Source organism: Nomascus leucogenys, chromosome 22a, assembly GCF_006542625.1.
Source record: "Nomascus leucogenys isolate Asia chromosome 22a, Asia_NLE_v1, whole genome shotgun sequence".
NCBI lineage: Eukaryota > Metazoa > Chordata > Mammalia > Primates > Hylobatidae > Nomascus > Nomascus leucogenys.
In genome coordinates this window covers 69,262,387-69,275,387 of record NC_044402.1, presented here as the reverse complement: position 1 = coordinate 69,275,387, position 13,001 = coordinate 69,262,387, and the positions used below count along the sequence as shown (strand labels likewise).

The following is a 13,001-nucleotide window of genomic DNA, read 5'->3' as shown; positions in this document are numbered from 1 at the left end:
AGGGGAAGGGAGAGAACACCACATCAAGGGAGGACACCGTAAGACAAAAGTATCTGAACAGCAGCCTATGAATCCCAGATCTTCCCTCTGACATAGTCTACCCAAATAAGAAAGAACCAGAAAAGCAATTTTGGTAATATGACAAAACAAGGTTCTTTAGCAGCCCCAGAAGATCATACCAGCTCACCAGCAATGGATCTAAACCAAGATGAAATCTCTGGATTGCCAGAAAAAGAATTTAGAAGGTTGATTATTAAGCTAATCAAGGAGGCACCAGAGAAAGATTAAGTCCAACTGAAGGAAATAAAAAACATGATACAGGATATGAAAGGAAAATTCTTCAGTTAAATAGATAGCATAAATAAAAAACAACCACAACTTCTAGAAATCAAGGACACACTTAGAGAAATGCATAATGTACTGGAAAATCTCAGCAATAGAATCAAATAAACAGAAGAAAGAAACTTCAGAGTTTGAAGACACGGGTTTCAAATTATCTCAATCCACCGAAGACAAAGAAAAAAGAGTTTAAAAAATGAACAAAGCTTCCAAGAAGTTTGGGACCATGTTAAATGACCAAACCTAAGAATAATTGGTGTTCTCAAGGAAGAAGAGAAATCTAAAAGTTTGGAAAATATATCTGAAGGAATAATCGAGGAAAACTTCCCTGGCCTTGCTGAAGGAAGATCTCTTGTCTAGAGTTGTAGACATCCAAATACGAGAAGCTCAAAGAACACCTGGGAAATTCATTGCAAAAAGATCATTGCCTAGGCACGTAGTCATCAGATTATCTAAAGTCAAAATGAAGGAAAGAATCTTAAGAGCTCTGAGGCAAAAGCACCAGGTAACCTATAAATGAAAACCTATCAGAATAACAACAGACTTCTCAGCAGAAACCCTACAAGCTAGAAGGGATTGGGGTCCTATTTTTAGCCTCATTAAACAAAACAATTATCAGCCAAGAATTTTGTATCCAATGAATCTTAACTTCATAAATGAAGGAAAGATATAGTCTTTTCCAGACAAACAAATGCTGAGGGAACTTGCAACTACCAAGCAAATCAGGGAAATGCAAATCAAAATCACAATGTGTTATCATCTCACTCCTGCAAGAATGGCTATAATCAAAAAATCAAAAAAGAATAGATGTTGGCATGAATGTGGTGAAAACGGAATACTTTTACACCATTGGTGGGAATGTAAACTAGTACAACCACTATGGAAAACAGTGTGTGATTCCTTAAAGAAGTAAACGTAGATCTACCATTTGATCCAGCAATCCCACTACTATTAATAGGCATGTACCCAGAGGAAAATAAGTCATACAAAAAGATACTTGTACATGTATGTGTATAGCAGCAGAATTTGCAATTGCAAAAATATGGAACCAGCCCAAATGCCCATCGATCAACGAGTGGATAAGGAAAATGTAATATATATATTACATATGATGTAGATATGATATATATGTAATATATATTACATTTTATATTACTATATATACTACATTTTAATATGTTTTGTATACACACACACACACACCATGTAATATATATACACACACACACACCATGGAATACTACTCAGCCATAAAAAGGAATGCAATAATGGCATTTGCAGCAACCTGGATGGAATTGGAGACTATTATTCTAAGTGAAGTAACTCAGGAATGGAAAACTAAACAGTGTGTGTTCTCACTCATACGTAGGAGCTAAGCTATGAGGACACAAAGGCATGAGAATGATACATTGGACTTTGGGGACTTGGAGGAAAGGGTGGGTGGCGAGGAATAAAAGACTACATATTGGGTGCAGTGTACACTGCTTGGATGATGGGTGCACCATTGTAAAATCTCAGAAATCACCATCAAAGAACTTAGTCATGTAACCCAACACCACCTGTTCCCCAAAAACCTATTGAAATAAAAATAAAATTTTTAAAAAAATAATAAAATGTATATTATAAAAAAATAAGAATCTACTCTTAGTAATTTTCAAGCATACAAAACATTGTTACTAACTATAGTCAGCCCAGTAGATTTCTTGAACTTATTCCTCCTAATTGAAATTTTGTATTTTTTAACCATCTCCCCAATCTCCCCACCTCTAGCCCTTGGTAACTACCATTTTACTCTCTGCTTCTATGAATTCAAATTTTTTAGATGTCACATTTAAGTGAGATTACACTGTATTTGTCTTTCTGTGCCTGGCTTATTTCACTTAACATGATATACTCGAGGTGCATCTGTGTTGTTGCAAAGGACAGGATTTTTTAAAAAGGCTGAATAATATTCCATTATCTATATGTAACACATTTTCTTTATCCATTCATTTGTTGATGGGCACATAGGTGGCTATTGTGAATAATGCTGCAGTGTGCATGGGAGTGTAGATATCTTTTTGATATATTGGTTTCATTTTCTTGGATATATACCGAGTATAGGATTGCCAGGTTATATAGCAGTTCTATTTCTAACTTTTTGAGGAAACTACATACATTTTTCCATAATGACTGTACTAATTTACATTCCCACCAGCAGTGTACAAGTGTTCCCTTTTTTCACATTCTTGCTGTCACTTGATATCGTTCTTCTTTTTGATAATAACCAGACTTTGCTTCATGTGTTTTGGGGGCTCTTTTTCTAGGTGCATATATCTCCATAAATGTTATCACTTCACGATGGATTGACACTTTTATCTTTACAAAATGATTTTTATCTCTAGTAACAAGTTTTTAAAGTCTATTTTGTCTGATATTAGTATAGCCACTCCTGGTTTCTTACGGTTGCTTTTTGAAATGATTTTTTTTCTATCTTTTTGTTTCAACCTGTTTGTATCTTTGGATCTAAAGTGTGTCTCCTGTAGACAGCACATAGTTGGATCTTGTTTTTTTTTATGCAATCTGACAATCTCTGTCTTTTGATTGTATTGTTTAATCCATTATATATAAAACAAACATAACATCCTGAAAAGTAGGGGAAAAAATGTCAACTGGCTGGAGCCCTCAGGAGCCAAGTAATAACGTGTTGATAAGTTCCCTGGGTATCTTATGCCTGATATGTACTAGATTAAGTGTTGCAAAGGCTGGCAAACTGGAAACCCCAATGAGTGCAGACCAAAAGGACTCAACAAAATCCTGCTTTTTCTAGATAGTGGGTCAGAAAGAGCCTAGTAGAAAACTTTGAAGCAATAATTGCTCTACTCTAGCCAAACACCACAGAAGAAAATGGTGACCTCACTCTCACCCATGCCAGCAAATGTTGATTTGGGAGCATAGACTCTTCCACACTTGCTAGGTGGTATAAGCCCCTCTTGTGCCACCCCCTCACCCACCCCCATGGTGTCAATGGAGAATATGTGGGAGGCCTGAATCATCCCCACTATAGTAAGGCACCTCTCCCCTTACCTGCTGGGTTGGGGTGACAGAGTCAAAACATTACCACCACCCTCATGGAAGGGGAAACCAAGACATTTTCAGATGAAATAAATCAAGAGAATTTGTTTCTAGCTGACTTACCCCAAAAGAATGGCTAAGGAAATTTCTTTAAGTAGAAAGGAAATAATAAAAGAAGTCCTAGACATCAGGAAGGGAGTGCGTAGTAACAAAACTATGAGTAAATGTAATAGACCTTCCTTCTCTTGAGCTTTCTAAATTATGTTTTAAGGTAGAAACTCTAACGCTGTGATATGATCCTACTGTGACACTGTCTGATGTGTGTTTAATTTGGAAATAGTTAAGACACTTATTAACGAAGGAGAGTAGAGATATGTAATGGGAGGTAATCTTTATATATTTCACTTGAATCGGTAAAATGACAACACTAGTAAACTGTGAAAAGTGACGTATCTATAATATATTTCCTAGATCAACCACTAAAAAAGCTATACAAAGAGAGACACTGAAAAACACTATAGATAAATCAAAATTGAATTCTAAAAAAATGTTCAAGCAGCCCATAGGAAGGTAAGAGAACGCAAACACAGAAATAACAGAGAGAACAAATAGAAAACAAGAAATAAAATGACGTATTTAAGCCCTAATGTATCAAAATATAAGCAAGATTTTTTGTAGATATAGAAAAGATTACCCTAAAATGTTTATGCAAATGTAAAAAAACTGGAATAGCTAAAACAATTTTGAAAAAGAATAATAAAGTGAGAAGAATCGATCTACCCAATTTCAAGACATATTATTTAGCTAATGCAGTCAAGGCTGTGTGGCATTGACAGAGGTTAGATATATAGATCAATGGAACAGAATGGAGAACTCAGACCCACACAAATATGTCCAACTGATTTTTGACAAAAGTGGAAAAAGAATTCAGTGGGGGAAAGATAAGCTTTTTATCAAATGGTTGTGGAGCAGTTGGACATCCACAGGCAAAAAATATTTAATTACACAAAAATTAGCTTAAATGAATCATGGACTTATATGTAACAAATAAAACTAAACTTTTAGAAAAATATGGAAGAGACCATTTTCATGTTCTAGGGCTGGACAGAGCATGTAGATGACACCAAAAGCACAATTCATAAAGGGAAAATTTGATAAATTGGACTTCAATAAAATTAAAAACTTTGTAAAAGATCCTGTTAAGAGAATGAAAAGACAAGCTACTGACTGGGAGAACATATTTGCAACTTATATATCCAAAAAAGGACTAGGATCCAGAATATATAAAAAATCCTCAAAACTTAGTGTTAAAATAACAATAGCAAATTTCAGTTCAAAGATGGGAAAAAGACATGAGTAAGGATATAAGATGGCAAATGAGCACATGAAATATGTTAAACAACATCAATAGAGAAATGCAAATTAAATCAAAATGAGATATTACTATAGACTTACCGGAATGGCTAAAATTAAAAATAGTGATAACTCTAAATGTTGATGAAGATGTGGAATAACTGGATCACTCATACAATCACTCATGCCATTCAAACCATGTCATAGCTATCCTGGAAAACAGTTTGGTAATTTTAAAAAATCTAAACACTCAACTACCATATGATTCAGCATTTCTACTCTTGGGGATTTATTCCAGAGAAATGAAAACTAATGCTCACATAGAAACCTATACACAAATGTTGATAGCTGCTTAATTTGTAATAGATAAAAATTGGAAACAGCCCAGATATCCTCCAAAGGATGAGTGGTTAAACAAACTGTGATCCATCTATCTATATTATATGGAATCCTCCTTAATAAATAGGAATGAACTGTTAATGATGAAACTTGAAAGAATTATGCTAAGTGGAAAAAAGCCAACCCCAAAAGGTTCTACACTGTATGATTCCATTTATATAACATTCTTGAAATGACAAAATTATAGCAAAAGAAAACAGACTGGTTGTAGCTGGGGCTAAGGAGGATATGGGGATTGGATAGAAGCATGTGGAGGTATAAAAGGACAATATGAGGGAGCCTTGAGATGATGAGAATGTTCTGATCTTGGTTATATCAGTGTCAATATCCTGGGTGTGATATCGTACTACAGTTTTGCAAGATATTTGCAAGATACTGCTTTAGTAAATCTGTAAGCTTGATGTGTAAATTGAATGACAAAACAAGGTAAAACAAAAAAAAAGGTAAAAAGTTTCCAAAACAAGGTAAAAAGAAACAAAAAAGCAAAATAAGTCCTCATAATAATTTGTAAAACGTCTCTTTATCTTTTTTCCTCTAATTTCATCTCTCTCCCTTCTTTGCTATTCAACAAATGAGTCTTTGTTATTCAACAAATGGGGAATCTTCATTCAAGTAGATTCATATCCGTTTTTGCTGTTAAAAAAATGCCATTCTGTGGTCCAAATCACCTGCACACTTTATAGAATCCTTCCTGGGGTTTTATGATGACAAGTGTTCCCACCATTCAGGCAATAAAGACCTTGGTGTGCAGTCAAGGGAGCAAAGCCAGGCCTGCTCTTTTCCTTCCTGTCAGTTTTTCTGATAGGTTTTTTCTGTTGTTCCAGAAATATTATCAAGTTCTCTAAAGCCTTAATCACCTCTTCTTCCCAGAATAAAATAAAAATGAGTTAACTACTCATTTCAGAGACACCTCAGGGGTGAAAAGAGTGATAAACTGTATGTATCTTTACCTGCACCATCCAGCAGTGATAGAATTCTCCTGGACTTTGTTCCAGAAAATCCCAGAGCTGGGCCAGTGCCCAACACCCTTAATCCACATATGTTTGTAAACTGGCATTTTTAATGACAGTCACTTCATCACTTCTGCTTAAAGTGCTTGTAGAATAAAGACACCACAGGAAATTTAAGTAAAGTTATTTATTATTTATCATTTTAATTGTCACATAAGTATACATATTTATGGGATACAGTGTGATGTTTTGATGCATGTATACAATGTGTAATGATCAAATTGAATAATTAGCATTTCCATCACCTAGGACATTTATCATGTCATTGTGGTGAGGACATTCAAAATCCTCTCTTCTACCTCTTTTGAAATAGCCAACATATTATTGTTAACTGTAGTCACCTACTATGCAACGTAGTACCAGAACTTATTCCTGAACAGTAACTTTGTACCTGTTGACCAACCTCTCCCCATCCCTCCCCCTCCACTGCTCTTCCCAGCCTCTGTGAACTACTATTCTCTAAGTAAAATGTTTGGACAAATGCTTATAGTTTTCTGGGTTTAGACACCCCAAAACAAACTGAAAATGAAAAGAATTGACTCATGTATACCTTAGAAAGCTTTTACTTATAAATAATGTAGTATACTCTCTATTCAGAGATATCTAGCTTTTATAAGAGCCTCTGATTGTGGATACTCATAGATAAGTTTATGATTTTCTAGTTCTTTCATCTCAGGGTTCTTCTTAGTCATCATGAAAGACTGGGAATGTGGTGAGCACAAGAGACCTTAGCTGGTTTTGAGGTTGTCAGAAGGGTTGACCACAGCAGTTATTTCCCTTCCTAATTAGTATTTTGAAAGTCAAAGCAAAATCAAGAAACATTTATTGATTTCAGGCAGAGTGACCAAGCAATGTAAGCCCAGCGCTTGACCTTGGGTAGCTTGCAATCTACTAGCAAGACAGGCATAAACGTACTCAATATAAATATATTCAATAAAGATATTGACTAATAGTGCAGTTTATTCTGTGTTAAATGAATTATATTGCAATGCTTGACCTGAGTTCAATAGAGACAGAAAATAATTCAAGCTCAAGCCACAAAAAGAAGGCTGACAGAGAGCAGAAAGGATGTGGAATAAAGAACCCATGCTAAAGAGGCTGCTTTCTGATTTTCTAAAGTAGACTCTATACCATTTAACTTGTCCCTGAAGATTATAACTGTCATCAACCAATATGTTAATTTTCTAATTATGGAATGCCTTCATTCCTAAAAGCAATTTCAGAATGTTTTTTTCCTCCACTCCCTGGTACTGCCAATCCCAAGCCCTGTGCAGCAACATGGTAGTGCTGCTGGGAAAAATGCCAAAAGTATTTTTCTTTGCTATTTTTCTTCTTGCTATTTCCCACAAGTGTCTTTGGCTTCAACCTTAGAAATTGTCCTGGTGAATGAAGCTTAGGCTGTAGTCAGCAAAAAGACAGGGCTAATAAAATGCTTTTCTCTCCCATGGGAAGATAACAGGCACATTTTTCAGTGTCACTCTGAGATAGAGAAGTTGAAAAGCTGGCTTGCATTCCTAGAAGAGGTAACAGTAAGCCTCTTGATTTACAGCACACGTCGTTCTATCAGTTTCTTTTCAGACAGCCTGTCTGGCTTTTGAAAATCTTTCTTACCTGTGATTGCTCTATCACTGCATGATAAGTATGCATGAAAGAGACTAAAGTGGACCAAGCCCTGGGCTGCCATTTAGGGTACCCTGGCTTCCAACAACTGCTAATTAATTATTTCATGGTCCTAGCATCTCTGCCTATAAAAATGAAGGGGATATGCATATTTTCTGTGATTGGTACCATGAGGTCTATTTAGAAATTTAGTTGGATTTATTATAATTTTGCAAAGATAAAATGTCTTACTCATTTTTAGTAGAAATATACTATGTATAGTATATTTATTATATATATATTTAAAATATATATATATTTTTAAATCCCTCTATATCCACAAATGTAATCTCTGGTGGCTTGATCCTACTTGCAAGTCTGAACATTCTTTTCCCTCTTTTGAAGGTTGCTGAACATTGAGAGCGAAATGATCAAATTTGCCAGTTACTATGCTGGAATTGCTGTCGCGGTACTTATCACAGGATATATTCAAGTTAGTAGCTCCTCCGTATAATTTATAGATCAATATCTGACCTCAAAGACATTACAATGAGATGCAACGTGTTGCCACCCTTTAAGCTAATCAGAAGCCCTAAGAACTACAGTCTATTTCCAGAGGACATGAGAGAATGGAGAGGGATTCTTCTCTCAGGTGGAAACTTAGGAGGATATAAGTGGCTGTCCAGAGAGATGCATAATAGACTCGTAGTTGTAATGTCCTGTCCTCCCTTGTCTTTCCCTACTTCATCCTCTCTATCCAGAAATGGACATTTGCAGGTGTGTTTGTAGGGGCAGTTGAGTAGCTTGAAGAAAGTGGGGCAGAGGGAGATAGAGGAAAGCAAAATTTACTTTCTTTTTCTCGCATTGCTAAAGTCTCAACAAACTGCATGCCAACCCAAATTCGGAAAAGCTGAATCTAGAGCATATTTTAGATTTAAGTGATGGAATGGCTTGGAGGTACTTAACCCTTATTAAGAAAGAAAAATATTTTATCTTTTGCCTTCTTTTGCAGAAAAATAATGAATTCCTTCCCATTCATTCAAGAATTCCAGGCAGTGCTGTTTGTAAAGAGAAATGAATCATTTTTTTTCCCATTTAGGCATTGGGAATTTTAATAACAGGCTTTTTTTTTAGTTAGGGAAAATCTATCAGCAGATTAGATTTATGCTGATGTCATGATATTTGTCTTACATTTCTTGAAAATTATTTCCTGAAAACTATGCATGAATGCTTCTAGGCAGGTCTTTCAGGGGAGAAATTCACTCAGAAATGGCATTAAAAACAGTTATTTAAGAACAATAATGCCTTATTTTTGGTGCTGTGAGCCTTCTTTTGCACATGAGGAAAGTGAAGCTCTGTAGGGTAAAGTCCAGAAGACATGGGCCTGCTTAAGGGTCAGAGCTGGATTCAAACCCAAATCTCAGGCTACCCTGCCGAAAGTTCTGTTTACCTCCACTTTCAGCAGCAGATGACAGAGCTCACATCTTAGTTCCCAAGAAGAGGCATTTTCTGAATTACTTTCTCCCTTTTCTCAACTGTTGTATTGAAAGTACTTTCTTCTGAAAAAAGAAGAAATTAACAAATATTTCAAACATTGCAATGCTAAACATTCCTTTGTCCATTTCCAGATATGCTTTTGGGTCATTGCCGCAGCTCGTCAGATACAGAAAATGAGAAAATTTTACTTTAGGAGAATAATGAGAATGGAAATAGGATGGTTTGACTGCAATTCAGTGGGGGAGCTGAATACAAGATTCTCTGAGTAAGTAGCTGGTAAAACAGTATTTTAGTGTGTGATTTTTGGATAATAAAACTCTTCTTTCTAAATTAAGTAACAATTTAAAAATATTTTCAGTTTTCCTATGTTTCATCTCTGAAATTGGGCTTTCATAGGTGGCATGGCTTTTTCATAGGTAATACACTGTCAAATATGGACATTAAAAATTGAAAGCCAAGGTATTGCAATTTGGTGTGTAGACCTTAATTAAAATATTAGAAATGAAGTATTGTAGAAGACAGTTAAAAAGGTTATTTAGCTGTCCAGGTGTAACTGGATTTAAATCCAGTTTACACCTAGTTTAGGTCATTAACAGCCACCCAGGAATTCTAAATGAGAGGAATTAGAATTGGTTGAACCCTATTGAACTGAATTTTGAGGTCCCCTGAAAGACGGTCACTCTACAGTGTAGACAAAGCACACTGAAAGTCAGGACCCCTGGCTTCCAGCACTTATTCTGCTCCTTACTGTGACCTTGAACAGTTATCTAACCTTGCCAGAACACAATGGCCTAATATCTGGGTGATGTCTTAGGTTCTTTCTTGCTATGTAGTTCCAAGCTCTATTCACTCCATCTGGACAAGAGATTAAGGAAATGTTCTCAGGAATATGAAGTTAATATAATTATATTCAATCAATATTCTGGAGCAATTACCTTACACTTGTGCTCTTAAGGAACTTACAGCCTAGTAGGGGAAATAAGAAATGCAAGCAAATAATCAGGACTAACACATATTAATTGTTGATTATATGATAGGTGCTGTTCTATAGGCTTTACATATATTCACTACTTTAATCCTCATTACTACCCATTGGGGTAGGTTCTATTATTGTCCTCATTTTACAGACAAGAAAATTGAGCCACAAAAAGGTTAAGTAACTTGCCCAGCAAGAGTTTGTATTCAAATTCCTAGTCTGGCTCCAGAATCTGCACTCTTCACCACTACTCTATACTGCCTATAAGCAGAATGCAATAATTCCACACACATACAAATGCACAAGGATTAATTACAGTGTTATGGAAACACAGGGAGAAAGGTGTTACTTCTTCTTGGGGGATTATACAAGATTGATGCACGAGGAGGTATGTGACTAGAACCTTGAGGCTGAAAGGATTCAGCAGGCATGAAGAAAGAAAAGCTTTGCAAGACAGAGCAAGGATATTAGCTATGTAAAAGAAAAAGACAAATAAGATGGTTTCCAAAAGCCTTTGTCAACACTGAGTACCAGCTAGGAAACCTAGATTAAGAGCAGAATTGGTTGGCTATGAGGAAAGAGGCTTGATAACATCCCAAGGTGCAGCAAATTTTCCAAGATTGGAGAGGCTGTTAATGCTATCCAAGGGTGATGGGGATAGAGAGACGGGAATGTTTAAAAGGGAAAGACTGAGACTTTCAGCAAGACATTGGAATGATCAAATTCAGTTTTAGTGACCAAAATCTTTCTGGTTTCTAGTGATATTAATAAAATCAATGATGCCATAGCTGACCAAATGGCCCTTTTCATTCAGCGCATGACCTCGACCATCTGTGGTTTCCTGTTGGGATTTTTCAGGGGTTGGAAACTGACCTTGGTTATTATTTCTGTCAGCCCTCTCATTGGGATTGGAGCAGCCACCATTGGTCTGGTAAGAATGTCTTTTTGCATCTCCCCGTGGGAAGACATTTGCCCTCATAAACAGCCAAAAATGTGAAGCTTGAGTCCCTTTTCCTGAGTATAGTTAGCAACATAATTATCACTATTTTCATGTAGTTTGTTGGATTACCCCCCAGTGTCAAATGACATTTCATCGAATAGGGATTAATGATGTTTTAATAGGTAAATATTGTTTTATTAACAGCAATTACATTTGTTGAGCATTCACTGTTTCTCTAGGCACTACTAGGAACTTAATATTCATTATCTCTAATCCTTACAACAATCTTATAAAGTGAGCACTAACATCATTTTAAATATAAGAAACTAGGCTCAGAAAGGTAAGGGGATTTGTCTGGGCCTGCACAGCTGGCAGAGTAGGATTCAACTCTAAGGGGCTCTGACTCCAAACCCCACTCACTCTCCAATATGCCTATTGTTCTCCATGTCCTCCCAAGCTTGGACGCTTCCCTGAAATGGCACAACAGACAAAGAGCATTAACAAGCACAAAGAAGGATTTCTGCAATCACAACTATGTTCTCCATTTCATCTTATCTTTCAGATAACCTCTTTCAGAGAGAGGTGATCCGACCCATTCCAAGAGTTATCCCATTCACTGTCTCAGTTCCCCAGGTATTGAGGCCTAGACACCATATAGGAATAGGAATTTTAGGTCACATCAGCTAAAAACACTCCCAAGGACTGAGAAATATTTTTTTTTATTATTATTATACTTTAGGTTTTAGGGTACATGTGCACAATGTGCAGGTTTGTTACATATGTATCCATGTGCCGTGTTGGTTTGCTGCACCCATTAACTCGTCATTTAGCATTAGGTATATCTCCTAATGCTGTCCCTCCCCCCTCCCCCCCACCCCACAACAGTCCCTGAAGTGTGATGTGCCCCTTCCTGTGTCCATGAGTTCTCATTGTTCAATTCCCACCTATGAGTGAGAACATGCGGTGTTTGGTTTTTTGTCCTCGCGATAGTTTACTGAGAATGATGGTTTCCAGTTTCATCCATGTCCCTACAAAGGACATGAACTCATCATTTTTTATGGCTGCATAGTATTCCATGGTGTATATGTGCCACATTTTCTTAATCCAGTCTATTGTTGTTGGGCATTTGGGTTGGTTCCAAGTCTTTGCTATTGTGAATAGTGCCGCAACAAACATACGTGTGCATGTGTCTTTATAGCAGCATGATTTATAGTCCTTTGGGTATATACCCAGTAATGGGATGGCTGGGTCAAATGGTATTTCTAGTTCTAGATCCCTGAGGAATCGCCACACTGACTTCCACAATGGTTGAACTAGTTTACAGTCCCACCAACAGTGTAAAAGTGTTCCTATTTCTCCACATCCTCTCCAGCACCTGTTGTTTCCTGACTTTTTAATGATGGCCATTCTAACTGGTGTGAGATGGTATCTCATTGTGGTTTTGATTTGCATTTCTCTGATGGCCAGTGATGATGAGCATTTTTTCATGTGTTTTTTGGCTGCATAAATGTCTTCTTTTGAGAAGTGTCTGTTCATGTCCTTTGCCCACTTTTTGATGGGGTTGTTTGTTTTTTTCTTGTAAATTTGTTTGAGTTCATTGTAGATTAGTCACAGCCAATATCATACTGAATGGGCAAAAACTGGAAGCATTCCCTTTGAAAACTGGCACAAGACAGGGATGCCCTCTCTCACCACTCCTATTCAACATAGTGCTGGAAGTTCTGGCCAGGGCAATCAGGCAGGAGAAGGAAATAAAGGGTATTCAATTAGGAAAAGAGGAAGTCAAATTGTCCCTGTTTGCAGATGACATGATTGTATATCTAGAAAACCCCAT

At 36.6% G+C, this 13,001-nt stretch overlaps 1 protein-coding gene across 1 annotated transcript in view; it reads left to right on the top strand.

Annotated features, from left to right (window-relative positions):
- The window catches only part of ABCB11 (ATP binding cassette subfamily B member 11), a 109,061-nt gene that overhangs the window by 26,689 nt on the left and 69,371 nt on the right, over positions 1-13,001 (top strand). Inside the window, exons 6-8 of the mRNA XM_030803110.1 lie at positions 8,160-8,247; positions 9,383-9,516; positions 10,987-11,158. Coding sequence (XP_030658970.1) covers positions 8,160-8,247; positions 9,383-9,516; positions 10,987-11,158 — 394 coding nt within the window. The remainder of the gene's footprint in view (positions 1-8,159; positions 8,248-9,382; positions 9,517-10,986; positions 11,159-13,001) is intronic.